The sequence below is a fragment of the Gopherus flavomarginatus genome, chromosome 1 (assembly GCF_025201925.1).
Source record: "Gopherus flavomarginatus isolate rGopFla2 chromosome 1, rGopFla2.mat.asm, whole genome shotgun sequence".
Lineage (NCBI taxonomy): Eukaryota > Metazoa > Chordata > Testudines > Testudinidae > Gopherus > Gopherus flavomarginatus.
In genome coordinates, this window is record NC_066617.1 from 311,882,952 (window position 1) to 311,899,730 (window position 16,779).

The window sequence follows — 16,779 nt, forward strand, 5'->3', positions numbered from 1 at the left end:
AGAGCTTAAAGCCATGCTAGAAGGATTTGGAAGTGAAGTCTATTCACTTTCACACAGTATAACACTGTCTCATAAGTACAGTATCTTATTACCTGAAGATGTGCTGCGGCTGGGTTCCCCTCGTTTCAACTGATCAATTCTAGACTTTCGTTCTCCGGTGATTTCTAAGCTTTTTTTCTCTCTGTCCCTGGAGCTGCTATGCAGGACCCTTTTCCGACCTGTCTGGTCATCTCCACTGCGATGAGCAGACTCATTGGAGGGTGATCGAAGTCTGCTTGAAGTATGACTTCGATTGCTACCAAGACTGCTGCTGCGCTTCTGATCCACAGGTTTGCGATGAGGTGCATCTTCTATAGTAACATGTGGGGTTTCTATCTTTTCTCCCCTCAGTCTATGGCTTTTTCTGTGGGATTCTTCAGTGCTTCTTTCTGGAACAATGATTTCACCACGTTCTGGAACATCTTCATCTGACCAGTCACTAAATGTTGTCTCTTCTCTTTTCGGAGCAGTTTCTACTGCCACAGCTTTCTCAGGTACTGCTTCAACCAACTCCTCTTTTGTTGTTACAGGGGGAGTTCTTGGGCCTTTTTTCTTTTTATGGTGTGGGACAATTTCTTCATCAGAAACCTCAGAATCACCCTTTGACCTCTTACGCTTCTTCTCAACGTTCTTCTTTTTTGGAACTTTCTTGGGTGAAAACACCTGGCCCTCTTCTACAGTAGACTCAGTGTACCGTTCCACCCCCACATCATCATCTTTTTTTTTCTTTGTGGTCTTTTTCTGCACTTTAGATTTCTTCTTATTCTCCTCATGTATTCTATCAGCTGCATCTCGTTCTTCAGAAGGGTGATGTCCTAAGCTCTCTTGAACCCTGGTTCGTGAGCTTTCAGTGACTTCTGTTTGTTCTCTCTGCTCTCTCTGTTTATCTCCTGAAGAAACCCTCTCTTTGAACTCTGATTCTTCATAACGTCTTGAACTATCCTTTCTCTCTGGCTTTCGACTCTGCCTGTCTTCTGTAAGGTGCGTGGGGCTGAGAGATCGGGATTCTTGTGGTCGCACAACCTGACTTAGCAGCCTGTGCTTCTCATCTACAAGTGGAAAAGATATGTATTTTTATTATTCAGAAAGGGGGAAAATACACATGTTGTGCATCCTGTACATACCAAAAGAAGTTTCAATCAAAACAATCTATTATTTCCAGCTACATTCTTCAATCTTTTAAGCAGCTGCAGTATTAATGGATTTTTTCCACTTTTAATAGATATGCATCTTAAAGACAAATGTTGTGGCTACTGCCCCAGGACAATACCAATACATTATAACAATATTAGCATATAGAATAAATAGTATGTCTAATACATAGCCCCACCACTCTACAAGAAAAACAGCCTTACAGTGAAAAAAAACAGGGAGATGAAGCTTAATCCCTCATTTTCTATTTAAGGTTGAAAGGAACTTCTTCATAATTACAGGTTAGCCTGTATACTGTGGCAGAGACAACCCACTCCTACTCACTTTTATCATCTCCACTGTTGTAGGCATCGCTATCAGGAGAATGCTCACGGCGGCGCTTGGGTGATGGACGAGGACTAGGGCTACTTTCATTTCTGTGACGCTTCCTATATTGGACAAAGAAATGCAAATTCCACGCAGATGCCTTTTAAAAAACCAGCAGCTGTATTTCTTTATCATCTCTGTAAATATCAGTAACGTAACTGTACTCTATGCACCTCTCAAAATACTAGATACCAAAAGATGTCCCACAATTTTCTAGCTTCGTTAGCAACAAAGTTTCAAGTAAGATCAGTTTTCATTTGCACTCCAAATACTTAAAATACTTTCACTGATGAGACATCTCAACTTTTAAACAAAATATTTTTTAAGATGATCGACTGTTTTTTAGACAAAAGGAATTTATAAACTTGGTAAGTATTGTTTAAGAGATGATCTTAATCTCAATATTTTTGTGCCAAAGGTCCCATACTGGCCCATACAGATACCTGGAATCCTACGAATCAGCAACCCAGGCTATGCCAGAGGGGTAGTCATAACCTGCAGCACCATGGTGGGCAATTCAGCCACACCAGCCTTACACTCTTAGGCTATGTCTACACTGCATTTTCGGCAGTAAAACTTTTGTTGATCAGAAGTGTGGGAAAAAAAAAATACCCGACTGACAAAAGTTTTACCAACAAAAGTGTCGGCATAGACAGCACCATGTCGGCAGGAGATACTTGCCCGCTAACAAAGCTACTGCTTTGAGGTGCTTTTAGTTTGTCACTGGGAGAATTCTCTCCTGTTGACAAAGAGCGGCTACGTTGTGTACCTTACAACGGCACGGCTGTAGTAGCACAGAAGTGCTGCTGTAAAGTGCGCAGTGTAGACATAGCCTTAGTGATGTTTCATCCTCTTTCTTTTAGGATGATGCTCAGAATTCCAGTACCAAAAACCCTTTAGGATCTTTTTCTTGCCCTTGGTAAGACAACCAAAAATGACAAAGAAGTGACCTTAAAAGGAGTTCCTGCTCGAGGATGAAGAAGAGATGGTGCCAACAAGGAGCCCACACCCAATGGCCTTTGGGTGTAAAACTAACTTTCTTGGCACTGAGGAAAATCCTGGCACTGTGGAACAAACCTATTTGGTGCCAAAAGTGTCTTCAGCACCAATACACCAACAGATTCTTGCTCGTGACCTGGCATATTTATATGACTGCCTTGGTAAGAAAGGCACAGAACCCCCATTGACTATTGATCTGGGTTCCAAGTGCAAAGGTCCTCCACACCAAGAATGATCCAGGGAAAAAAGCTTTTCCCAGGAAGTACATACACACAGACGTGTCTTTCTACTTCCAGAAGAAAGTAGCAGCATGATGAATACTACTTAAATCAATCTGCCATTCCTGTCCAAGTCCTTGGAGAGACATCTGACCAAGGCCCAAAATAAAAACAAAGGACCAGAGTCTGGCCCCTGTTCCCACTCCTTTGCATGACTCAAGTGGTGTTCAGGCTGCAAAGATGAGACACCTCAGAATTCTACTGGAGTGCTGGAATCACTGGTAATTTAGAGTCAAGGAGGGGTTGGTTGCCTGAAAACAGCTGTACTGTTGTAAATCTGGATGCAGAATGGGCCCTTGAGGGCTACTGCAACTGCATATAGTATAAACAACCTGGAGACTGCTCTAACTTAAACTAATGGTTAAACTGGGCCCTAGTTTTTTTGCATTTATTTGTAAGCATGCCTTCTACTTGGAAAGGAAAGCGGAAAGGTCTGAGGCAATTCTTTGTTCTTGTGGGGAGTTCCAAAATTGCACTAGTAACTGAGGCCTTGTCATTTTTTGTCAACAACACAGTGGAGATCTACACACTGAAATGCTTCTCCTGCCGATGTAACTCCCCTGCTACGAAGACATAATAAAAACACCTCAACGAGAGACGCAGGGCTTCTGTCGGTGTAGTTAGGGCAATGCAGTGTCTGTGTAAACACTGAATTCTTTACCTTGGCTGTCGGCTGCACAATGGGAGCATGGCAGCCGACCAGACTCTGGGTGTGGATCTCCCCACCAGAGGTGAGACGCCATAGGCAGCTGCCCCCTGCTCCTTGCTGGGAGCGCTGAGGTGAGAAGCCTGAGGGGGCAGCGGGGCTACCAGTGGGGAGCTGCATGGACCTGAGAGCCCTGGCTTTCAATCCTCCACATTGCCCCCCTTCAGTCAGTGGAAGTGCTCCTGGTGAGGACGTGCAACACTGACAGAAACAGGGTAGTGTGGACATCAGCCACCGCAGTAATTAATGTGGTGGCTCTAAGTCGACCTAACAAAGGTCGACTTACCTTTGTAGTACAGACATAGCCTAAGAAAGCACTGTCTCCTGCACAAATAAATGTAACCCTTTCATTAAACTATTTCATTGTGCCAGTGGAATGGAGATGACTTAAAGCTTGATCAGGAGCATGAGACTCTCAAGTATTGCTGGGCCAGCTGAGGATCTGGTCCTAAAAGTGAAACAGTGCAAGCTATTTCCTTTACAAACTAGCTAACCAACAATATTTGAGAAATTAAAGGAGCTTTGAATAAACCCAAGAAATTGCTTTGAGTGTAGTGAAAAGATCACAGTATCCACAGCTGGCTACATAAAGAAAGGACTGAGGTTAGTCTTGTGGTCCCAATAAGCACTACTTTAAAGACAGTTCCAAAAACTCAGAAATGCATCCCACTAATGGAAATACACAAAGATCACTTCAATGGAGAATCAAGAAAGTATTTGCTAGAAGGATCTAGAAAAACGTTAAGCATAAAATTTATATTATCTTTCTAAACTTTTTAATTGATTATTTAAACTAATTAATTTTTTTTTTAAAAAATGCATTCTGTATTTAAAGAGTAAATGCCATAAATTTAGGGAGGATATGCTATGTTATTCTTACATAAATATGAGACGAAACCTCTGTTAAGCAAGAATCTCAACACAACCTCAACAAAGGATCTGCTATAGTAACATCTGAATGAGACATAGTGAACTCAGATTTGCTAGGGGCTCTGGAGTCAACACATAACCCTTTACAAGCTCCTACTAGCAGACGTGCTACTTGTACTGTAGCAAACACTTGGTTTACAACAATGAAAATAGAGTTTTACCCCATGAAACATTAAAGGATCACATCATATTTTACATTTTTGGTGAGAAAATAAGTCACATGCAGAATCACTTACTTAGATTTCCTCTCCTCATGGACATCTCTTGTATTTCTTTCTTCTCGGACATCTTCTCTCTTATCTCTGCGGTCATCCCTTCCTTTTTCTTTGTCCTCCCAGTCTCTCGGACGTTCTCGTTCCTTATCCCTGTCGCGACCCCGCTCTCTCTCTCGTTCTCGCTCTCTCTCCCTTTCCCGTTCCTCCCTCTCTCGCTCTCGTTCTTTCTCTCTCTCCCTTTCTCTCTCTCTCTCCCTTTCTCTGTCATGGTCTCGGTGGTCTCTTTCCCGTTCGCGTTCTCTGTCTTTGTCCCGCTCTCTTTCTCTCTCCCGTTCTCGGGCACGATCTCGTTCTAGTTCTCTTTCCTTTTCTCTCTCCCTCTCCCGGTCTCTCTCTCTTTCCCTCTCTCGTTCCCTCTCCCTCTCTCGTTCCCTCTCCCTGGCCCTTTCATCTCTCCTATCATCAACCCGGTCTACCCTTCGTTCTTCTCTCCTTTCATCACGTTCAAGGTCATCGCTCCTTCCTTGGTGCCGTACTGGTGAGCTTGGTCTTTGATCTGTAAAGAAAGTCAAGTTTCATTGCCAGTGACTAATTAGATAAATACGCCTCTCACAGCACACTAATCATTTAAAATGGAATAGAAGCTTCTGTATTCTTATTAAAGTAAGATACAATTTGATTCTTGCAGAATCCTGGAAAAAGTTCTGAATGACATGAGAGGAAGGGTATTATCTTGAAATATTTTTAAAATGAAGAAATTTAAGTCTTTTCTACTTAAGCTTAAGGTCACTACAAACCATGGCTATAAAGGTTTTATTTTGTATAAGTCTATTCCCTGTAATTCAAAACTTTATCTGCTTACTATTTGACAACTATTATTGCCCAAGAGCATCAGATATTTTCTATATGATTTCAATTAAACAGATGCTTAAAACGGACACTCATTTTAAAATGAAGTTTATCATTTTATTTAAAAAAGCAGGATTTTACTTTTCTTCAATCCATTCTCAATTCCACAGTTCCTCTAGCCAACACTTTCAATACTTAGAAAAATATGAAACAGACTGGCCCAGTGGCTCATCGTCTGATCATTCAGGTGACTCAGATCAAGAGAAGGGGGCAAAGAGGAAATATTGGAAACATCAGAACTGAAATCTTTCAAATATTCCTTGCGGCTTCACAAGCAAAGCTGTTATAGGCACAGAACACAGGAACTGATGGTGAGGGATAGGGGAAGAATACATGTGTAAATAGGAAATAACTAGTCTAGAATAACAAGAAAAGCCCTATTTAACTTGAGTATTAGCAGCAGCAGGGGAGGGAGAAAGACTAGAAAGGAAGACAAACTCTGATGCCTAGATCACCTTTCCTTAGCAACAAAAATATACATAGTTGCAGACATCAAAATCTCACTTAAGTGGATATAAATTGCGACTAACTGTGATCTTAATTATATTTTAGTAAAGAATAATAGAAAAATCCTCCATGGTGCTAAAGACATTACATAAAGGGGTGGAGGAAACACTTGTATGAATAAAGGAAAACGCAGATTTGACTTTTTGTCCATTATTGCAAAGCTGACATAATGCACATCTCCATACATTATTGACAGAATATCCTTCAGGGGCATGTATGTGGAGTTTGAACAGAACTGAGTTAATAAAACATACGTTCCCGTCAGTTTAATCAATTTTCACCTGCGAGTGAATTAATAATAACTTAATGCTCCCTTGCTTCCAGGTAAAATTAAAAGTAAATAGGAATGACATTTCTGCTATGGCCGAAATAATCATTTTTTGCATATGAATCGTTAGTTCAGGCAACTCGGGTCCAGATACAGGATTCACATTCTTTATGCTGGTATGCCCACATCATTTCAATACCACTTACTGCAATAGTACTACATTGTAATTCAAGTTCTTCATCTTTAAACTATTATTTTTCTACATTATAGTGCCACGAGGAGTGGTATTAAGTATCTGCAAACCAGGGTGGATAAAAGTTGGATTTTTTTTGATAAAATGCTTTTTGAGGAAAAAACCTATCTAAAGGTAGTTTTAGTTAAGATACATTATAGCTCAAAGATATCCCATCATGGAATAGAGATTATAAATTCTAATTCTATAGTACGAGACGATATATTCGGGTAATGTTTAAGAAAAGTTTTGTAAATGAGTTCCAATAGTTCATGGATTAGGGACCCAATCTTATGGGGTTCCAGGGGCTTCTGTGTAGATTTAGGTTAATCTTTCAATCTACCGAGTGGGACTCAGTGCTCAGTCTAGAAGATACCATCAGAGATGCTTAGTTTTGCAGTTATCAGACTGCAGATTTGTCTCTCCAGAGATAACATGCTTGTTAACAGCAAAAATGTTTTAAAATAAATAAATATATAGAGGTGAGAAACAACACAGACCTCAATCCTATTGTCTCTCTGCAAATTCGTGTACAGAGTCAAACCCTTGCCTCTCTTTAAAAGTGAAAAGTTTCAAAAAGTTCAATGAACATAAGATTGTTGGGGGCTGAATAGCTCTGTACAAGGAGAAAAGTCTGGAGATAAATGCGAGATAGGAGGGACAGGCAGCAGAAACAAAAGTGAAACTGAGCAGCATAACCCAGAAGTCTTGAGGTCTTTGAGTACAGCCTTCATTGATTTGAGATCTACCATACAATTCTCTCACTAGAAAGGAAAACCTATAATGGCAGCAGGCCATAAAAGAGACCCAGTTTGGGAATAAGAACCATTCAAGAAATATATGTTTGCTGATGACGTTTAAAGAAAGTCACCCCGGTGAACTGGTGGAAGTTATTTAAGCAATTGGATTCAGAGACTGTTAAAGTGATAATCTCACTTTTAACAGCAGTAGCTTCTTCTGCCAGTGTAAAAAGAATATTTTCTTCCTTTGGACTAATTCATTCCAAACTGAGAAACTGTTTGGGATCTGAAAAAGCAGGAAAGCTTGTTTTTCTTTTCTAGATTATGAACAAACAGAAAAATGAAGGCGAAGACGACTGAGTTAGCTGCAGAAGCCAATATTTTAAGTTTCTCATGTTGATCTGGCTGACAGTCTATTTTTTATATTTCATTTAACTATTTTAGTTAAACAATTTTAACAAAAACAAATCTGATTTTCAAAAACTTGAATTTTTGAATTAAAAAATTCATATGCTTGTTTTGCTAAAATATTATCTGTTTGCTGTTAAAAAAAATCCATAATGTTGCTGTTTTAGTTAAATAAAACAACTTAAATGTCTGGTGATGTTCTCCTCCTAATACAGCATGGCAAGAAAATCCTCCAAATATTAATGATTAACCTGTTGAATTAGAGAGAGTTCACCTCCCAATGACTTCATAAAAGGAAACCTGGAAACGGCAGAGATGCTTAATGACTTCTTTGTTTCGGTCTTCACTGAGAAGTCTGAAGGAATGTCTAACATAGTGAATGCTTATGGGAAGGGGGTAGGTTTAGAAGATAAAATAAAAAAAGAGCAAGATAAAAATCACTTAGAAAAGTTAGATGCCTGCAAGTCACCAGGGCCTGATGAAATGCATCCTAGAATACTCAAGGCGTTAATAGAGGAGGTATCTGAGCCTCTAGCTATTATCTTTGGAAAGTCATAGGAGACGGGAGAGATTCCAGAAGACTGGAAAAGGGCAAAATATAGTGCCCATCTATAAAAAGGGAAATAAAAACAACCCAGGAAACTACAGACCAGTTAGTTTAACTTCTGTGCCAGGAAGATAATGGAGCAAGTAATTAAAGAAATCATCTGCAAACCCTTGGAAGGTGGTAAGGTGATAGGGAATAGCCAGCATGGATTTGTAAAGAACAAATCGTGTCAAACCAATCTGATAGCTTTCTTTGATAGGATAACGAGTCTTGTGGATAAGGGAGAAGCGGTGGATGTGGTATACCTAGACTTTAGTAAGGCATTTGATACGGTCTCGAATGATATCCTTATCGATAAACTAGGCAAATACAATTTAGATGGGGTTACTATAAGGTGGGTGCATAACTAGCTGGATAACCATACTCACACAGAGTAGTTATTAATGGCTCCCAATCCTGCTGGAAAGGTATAACAAGTGGGGTTCTGCAGGGGTCTGTTTTGGGACCGGCTCTGTTCAATATCTTCACCAACGACTTAGAAGTTGGCATAAAAAGTACGCTTATTAAGTTTGCAGACTATACCAAACTGGGAGGGATTGCAACTGCTTTGGAGGACAGGGTCAAAATTCAAAATGATCTGGACAAGTTGGAGAAATGGTCTAAGGTAAACCAGATGAAGTTCAATAAAGACAAATGCAAAGTGCTCCACTTAGGAAGGAACAATCAGTTTCACACATACAGAATGGGAAGAGACTGTCTAGGAAGGAGTATGGCAGAAAGATCTAGGAGTCACAGTGGACCACAAGCTAAATATGAGTCAACAGTGTGATACTGTTGCAAAAAAAGCAAACATGATGATTCTGGGATGCATTAACAGGTGTGTTGTAAACAAGACACAAGAAGTCATTCTTCGGCTCTACTCTGCGCTGGTTAGGCCTCAACTGGAGTATTGTGTCCAGTTCTGGGCACCGCATTTCAAGAAAGATGTGGAGAAATTGGAGAGGATCCAGAGAAGAGCAACAAGAATGATTAAAGGTCTTGAGAATATGACCTATGAAGGAAGGCTGAAAGAATTGGGTTTGTTTAGTTTGGAAAAGAGAAGACTGAGAGGGGACATGGTAGCAGTTTTCAGGTATCTAAAAGGGTGTCATCAGGAGGAGGGAGAAAACTTGTTCACCTTAGCCTCTAATGATAGAACAAGAAGCAATGGGCTTAAACTGCAGCAAGGGAGATTTAGGTTAGACATTAGGAAAAAGTTCCTAACTGTTAGGGTAGTTAAACACTGGAATAAATTGCCTAGGGAGGTTGTGGAATTTCCATCTCTGGAGATATTTAAGAGTAGGTTAGATAACTGTCTATCAGGGATGGTCTAGACAGTATTTGGTCCTGCCATGAGGGCAGGGGACTGGACTTGATGACCTCTTGAGGTCCCTTCCAGTCCTAGAGTCTATGAATCTATCAATCAATCTGCTTCAATTACCTTTGGTAATGAAATAACTAAACAATCATTCATTTTCTGATATAGCTGTAAAACTAATCTGAAAAAAGTTTTCAAAATAAATCACTGTTTAAAAAAGTATAATGTGAACCTTCTAAAAATGAAACCTACATCTATCTCTGAGTTGTGAAGAATATGTATTAAGGTTATAACCACCAACAAGAATGAACTTTTATGTAGAAATCCATGATGAAATCGAAACTTCCTGATGAGTGATTTAAATCAAATCCACCCTGTTGCAAACAATGCTTAAATGTGAAACATGACAGACATCCGTAAGTATATATTTGCTAAATACATGTGGGGATGGATGGATGAATAATTACTGTACTGTACGTTCACATCTTTCTCCTTTGACACACTATACTTGTGTTTGGAAACATCAGATTTAACTCTGAAGTATTTCTGTTTTAGCTGAATACGGGATGCCTAGCCCCAAGAATTTGTATTTTAGTTTTGTATTATTTAGTTTAATATTTTAAACCATATTAAAAACTCCTAATGTATTTGAGAAGAAATAAAATTCTCTTACGTGTTCCCTTTTTAAAGCACTCTTAGCATTTCCCAAATTTCATGTAAATCTGTACTTAAAATTAACTCTTTGAGAAGATTTTGTTTAAAAAAAAAAAAAAAAAAGCTTTTCTAAGAAACAGAGTAAAGTAAAACCATAAGAGCTAAGGAAAGATACTTAAGCCTGACTCAATTCTATTAGAGCTCCTTATAAACATTTATTGTGCATTTCAATTTAAAATAAATGGCTTGCCTCCCATAAATTTCCTTTGTTGTACTGACATAATTATATTTACTTCTAATTTTAAGATTTTTACTTAGAACTCAGTAAGACATGAAAGTTCAAACTGCACTATAATTTAATCAGCTGGTTACTGCAAAGGTGGTAGAGATAAAAAGTAATTAGAAACTGCCAACGTCCAGGACATATTCAGACTTCAGTCTGTAGGCTAATGACAAGAAGAAAGATGCAGATTAGGTTCAACAAAGTCCTTCCTTGAAGGTAGAAGAAAAACTAAAGCAGAGCAGCAGTTAAAAAAACCTCCAGAGCTTTTCACAGGAACAGAAGACATGACATATTATGTTGTTTTGTGGAGAGAAGAAAACTTGGCAGAGTAGTGCCTAACATGCCTTTTTAAAGGAACAAACACAGGCAGCATCTGGGATTCAATGGCCACACTGAACACAACTAAAGCCTTCCCGAAGACCGAAAATTCATTGCAAGTTTGCATTTATTCTCCTCACTGTCCCTAAACCATGAATTTGCCTTAATTAAGCTCTCTTGTTCTGCTAACCAAGGAAGTCAGCAAGCCAACTTTTTCAGAAGCCAACTCTAAGATGACTTTTCAGACTGGATGCTAGAACAGAACTCTCTAGGGACAACTGCAGCATTCCATCTGCTATGAAAATGAAATGTCTCATGCTAATCCCAAAATGGTAGACCCTTATAAAAACATGGACTCTCCCCATCCTCACCAGCATCTGGATCAAGATTTATTAGCCATTTGACACTGACCACAGCAAAGCACTAATCAATATTAAATTCCCAAGTCAGTAAAAAGTCACACTGTATTAATCACAGTATTATGCTGTGCCTTACTTTAGTAGCCAGTCAAGGTTAGCCAAACCTTCACAACAGCATATTTAAATACTAAGACAAAAGATATTCTGTACAATTCTATATCAACAAGTAATGTATTGAAATGCGACAGTAGCTACATGCTCATGTACATAAATAGGTAATATCCTTCAGAAAAATGTGCAGTTCTTTTCAACTTATTCATTTCACACTGAAGTCACCCAAAGTTGTTTGCTTAAAATATACTGAATGAATAAAAACAGCAGTGGAGGAATGGCATAAACCAGTCAAGGAGGGTGTGGGGGAAGAATCTATTATATAGCTATGCTAATGAGCATTTGTACTAGATATGTCAAGTTTCGTTAGCCTCAGCACAAGACTGATGCCAAATTCCAATATCAAGTCAGCTGTATGTTTCTGAATTAGTGCATGCATGTTTGCATACCTCTCTCTCTGTTGTCACGTCTTTCCCTTTCTCCATGTCTTCTTTCAAAGGATGAATCCCGTGCTTGCTCGCGATTGTCATAACGGTCTCGGTCAGGATAGCTACTCCGTGATTCCCAGCTGTCATGGTAGTTGCCACTACTGCTATGACTGTCAACCTGAGACCCCCTGGTTGCCCGACTTCCTATTGAAAACATTTACACTCGCCATAAGAGTTCACGTGTAAGAAAATCCATTGACATTTTATAACAATTAACTATTTAAAATATCTAACTTCATTTAATTACACCATTGAAACAGAAGTTAAATTCTAAACTCTATTTGACATAGAAAACTGTTTCAATGCTCAACTCCCCATCCTAATGATTTAAAAGTTTATAGTTAACAAATCTGACACACATTTGTGAAAATGAGACATCAACCTACCAAAACCAGAAATAAGATACTGTACTTGAATTCTAGGCATCTGAAAATTATATACACCATGCCCAAATACAGTACTCTATTTTCAGGATAAATCAACTTCCTCTAGTTACAATATGGGGTTTTCTGACTAGTAATAAGGTAGCATGGAGTTGGCGGAAATTTGTCCTTAGAAGAATAAGGTTGCAGATATTGTGCAGAAGGAAATGAGCAGACCAAGCAGTCAAGATATGATGGAGGTTGTTTTAAAATTATTGGAAGCTTTTAAAAAAGAAAATAAAAAGAAAAAACTGATACATTAAAACTAAGAAACCAAAGCAAAAAACAATGAATACAGATGACCAAATGGTGATAATATAAAAGAATTAACAGTTCTTCAAACACAAATTACAATGGAACTGGTTTTGGAAAGCCATAGAAAATGTTACATATTTCGTACGTGAGAAAAATGGAAGAAGTTGAACCCGGGTATACATGCATATTTGAGGAGAAGGAAGAGGGGTGTGTAATGCATATGGTCGGAGAATCTGCCTTTGCTAGTCTTTCGTTACACTTCAGGCTTTTATTTGTATTTCATGGCCCTTGGGAACAGCTAAGGTTGCAGATACATTAAGCAGAGTGGCACAGAATTTTTAAATACTATGGCAAGTACCAGTGCTACACTGTTTTAATGAATGGAAAACAGAGGAGTGCTATGCATTTAAGCGACAGTTCTATTTTACTGAAAATACCACTTAAAATTGCTTTAACAGCATACGCTTATTTGGCAGCAATTCATTATCAAATAATGTAGTACAGACATTGAAAAAATAAATCACATAGTACCTTTGTCAGATAATTCTGGACCTCTGCCTCGACTTCTGCCAGTCCGGTCACTTCTACTTTCATTTCTCGACTCATTTCTGGATTCATTCCGTGTGTCAGCACGGGAATTCTCTTCTCTGCCATGGGTTCTTCCATAACTGCGTGGTTCCTCCTGATACTGATCTTCCTTTTTATGGGTATCTCGATTCTCTCTGTCTCTGTAGTCATGGGTATCTCGTATAGAACGTGAGTCTCTCTGATCACGGCTATCTTTATTATCTCTGCTGTAATCCCTCGTATCCCTGGAGTCTCGAGTGTCCCTGGATTCCCTTGGCTCCCTACGGTCTCTGTTATCCCTGGTCTCCCTCCGATCCCTTCCATCCCGAGATTCTCGGTCATCTCTGTGATCCCTGGAGGCACTCTGCTCTTGGTCATAATCTCGTTCCTCTCTGGTTTCCCTCTCTTTTTCTCTTTTTCCTCTAGTTTCTGGAAAACAAATTAAATGTAATATTCATCTTGATTAAAGTCTGCAATATTAGATTCTAACAATCCAAAGTAGAAAGGATATAAAATGATCCAACCAAATAAGATTTCTTACACAAAAGCCTATGGGGAAAGAATTACAAAGGCACAAATTGGAGTTGGGTGCTTAACTACCCTTGTTGCTTTAGAAAAATCTCTCCTATGGATTTGAATCTGTGATCTAGTAAGTATCACATTTCATTGTTTAGAGATTAAATATATTCAGTAACTTCAAAATGCGTTAGGACGAAGATTTGCTGCAATAATTTTAGGACTAGGAGCATATTCCTTTATAGAGTACTGAGTTCAAGTACTTTTCTTGTGGTAATTTCCCTTTTCAATTCCTTATGCACCTGACAATGTGCTCAGAGTGCATCTACAGCATCATCTTTGTTAAGACCTCTCACCACTAAAATATGATTTTTAAAATGTATTTATTTATTCACAATATGTTCCCATTATAAATACAGCAGAACCCTATTTATCCGATCTAGCTGGAACTGGGGCCAGGCTGGATAATCAAAAATTCAGCTAATCCAGAAAATGGGAAAGTGTGAGACTGCAGCACCATCTAGCGGCCACCAGAGAGATCGCCCACTTCTGGACCTGTGCGCACTGGTTGTTGGGTTAATATAGACAGACAGATAATGGAGGGTCAGATAAATGGGGTTCCATTATATTATAATATAGTTGGTCTACAAATCTCGACAATGTTCTCTTCATAAATCTGGGGGTGATGGCATTTTTGTTCACCAAAATTGCCCAACAGACTTGACAGGCTATGTAGTTCACTGGCAGGTATTTGGCATCTTGAGAGAACACCACTATCCTACTGTGATTGGTGCAGCCACTGCCATATACAGGAAAGGATGGTTAGATACTAGAGAAAAAATGAAGGCCATTCTGGACTTCAACATATATCATACTGGTGAGACCTAGTACAGTGAAAGATCTTGCCTACACTATCATTCTAGTTAAAGTCTCTCCCTTTTACACTATACCCGATACAGTGGGAACAGGAGCGCTGCACAGATGTCTGCAGGCATTTTAACCAATGTGTTGTCAACTATTTGGAGCAAATCTAGATGAAACTGATTAAAATAATCGGGTTTTTTAATTGTCAGCTAACTACGCTTTGGGGGCAATGTAAAATGTTTCTGAAAAATGTATTCTTGTTCATACCATCCCTCCTTTCATGGCGTCTATCATGCGATTGTGAAGTCCGGTCACGATCGTGCCTCCCCTTCTCTCTCCCTGGGGACTGATGTCTTGAAGGACTTCGTTTCCTCTGAGGAGAGGATGAAGAGCGCGGGGGATAGGGAGAGGAAGAACGCCTCACAGGTGGGGATGCTGTCCTTTGATAGGTTGGAGAAGGAGTTCTTTTGCGGCGGGGGGATGGGGAATGTCTTTGAACAGAGGAGCCTGATTGTGATGAAGAGGAGTGATGTCTTGATGATATGGGAGAGTGATGCTGCCCTGGTGGGGACGTAGACCTGCAGGACACAACATTAAAATAGCCACAACATGCAATTATTTATGATACAATAAAATAAATAATAAAACCTCAATAAAAAAATCCAATAAAAAATAAAATTATTTCTATAATCTCCGCCCTCTAGCCATCAACTGGAAAATAAAATCCTTATTTCTAAACTGCTCCTCTCTCCCATGCATATTTACTGTTATCTCAAAAATAATGTGGGAGGGAGGAGGAAGCATAGCTCAGTGGTTCGAGCACTGGCCTGCTAAACCCAGGGTTGAGAGTTCAATCCCTGAGGGGGCCACTTAGGGATCTGGGGCAAAAATCAGTACTTGGCCCTGCTAGTGAAGGCAGGGGCTGGACTTGATGGCCTTTCAAGGTCCCTTCCAGTTCTAGGAGATAAGTATATCTCCAATTCTTTATATAGATACTTTAAGGGTTTCTTACAATCACTCTATATTCCTAGTTTAATCTTTAGATAATATTCAAGAGCAAGTCGTCCAGAAAAAAACTCTATATATTTCAGAAAAAAAGCACCTTTGATTAGACGACAAGAACTTTGTTGCTATGAAACATGCAGTCTTCCCCAGCAACATAGATATTTTACTAAATACGAGGTGCTTTCAAGAAATCCTGGTAACATGCAGCAGACAATTTATACATTTTCTTTCATGGGTGCACACTCTAAGTATAGCTATATACAGCATCCCTGTGGCAAGTAACACTGGCTTCTTAAATTTCTGTTTTTGTAATTTTCTGTTAGCTGTAAACTTTTATTAGGATATCTCTTTGTCTAAGACAATTTAGGCCCCAATCCTGCAAACTCTTACGCATGTACACAACTGTCTCACCTGCATAACTTTGAGCAGCTATGTAGTCCTGTTGACTTCAGTGTGGTTATTCAGGTAAGTAAAGAGTTTTCAGGACCAGGGATTCACAGCTACTCATGTTAACAGTAAAGTAGATTGTTTAATACTGCTGCTAGGGTAAATAATTCTGTATCAAAATGCTCACATCTTTGGAAAGAACACTTATATCATGTGATCTCACAAAAGAGAAAGTGACTTGATAAGGTGACAGGAAAGTTTGAATTGTTTAGGAAAATAAGAACTCTGTTATTAACTTCCCACCTGCGAGAGGGTGAGAAAGTATGCTTGTGTGCAGTTGACTTGGCTGGAGCTCGGGAGGTTTGTCTTCTCCTTGAGGCAGGAGGTGAATATTCTCTGGAAGGAGAGGAATTACTGCCAGAATGATCAGCAGGACTAGGAGAACGCTTCTGTCTATGGGAGCCTTCTGAAAGATCTCTAAGAAACATACAAGTAGCAGCTTGTTCAGCATGCACAATATGGGATCAGTATATGTCCAATCAATTAAAGTCAACTCCAAGACCACACCCATAGTACAGGATCAAGAATTACTTCTGGCAGAATAGTTTGTTCATCATATACGAAATTATCTTCATCATATACTGCTCAAGAATCTAATATCTACACAATCTACAAACTTGTTTAGTTCCAGAAGATCCCATTTAATATATTTTTCAATGTAATACAAAGAGGGTGAAGCCTGAATCCTCTAGATTATCTGCAATTTTTTAAGCAGCTAGATGTCAATACAAAAACAAGGAATGTGTTGTTTTTGTTGCTTTAATTTAATTAATTCTGTAAAATCAGAACCTTACTATAAAAAAGTTCAGACAAGTTTTCAGACCTTAATGATGACTT

General features: G+C 39.1%; 1 protein-coding gene across 6 annotated transcripts in view; it reads right to left on the bottom strand.

The window, feature by feature from the left end:
* Window positions 1–16,779, bottom strand: part of ZC3H13 (zinc finger CCCH-type containing 13) — a 59,171-nt gene that overhangs the window by 11,026 nt on the left and 31,366 nt on the right. For 4 of the 6 annotated variants that reach the window (XM_050947018.1, XM_050947009.1, XM_050946979.1 and 1 more), the window contains 7 exons: window positions 16,186–16,359; window positions 14,758–15,068; window positions 13,075–13,539; window positions 11,828–12,010; window positions 4,707–5,241; window positions 1,516–1,619; window positions 93–1,088 (listed from right to left, as the gene is read on the bottom strand). In XM_050947018.1, coding sequence (XP_050802975.1) covers window positions 93–1,088; window positions 1,516–1,619; window positions 4,707–5,241; window positions 11,828–12,010; window positions 13,075–13,539; window positions 14,758–15,068; window positions 16,186–16,359 — 2,768 coding nt within the window. The remainder of the gene's footprint in view (window positions 1–92; window positions 1,089–1,515; window positions 1,620–4,706; window positions 5,242–11,827; window positions 12,011–13,074; window positions 13,540–14,757; window positions 15,069–16,185; window positions 16,360–16,779) is intronic. The other 2 variants (XM_050946989.1, XM_050946999.1) reach the window with 2 other exon arrangements.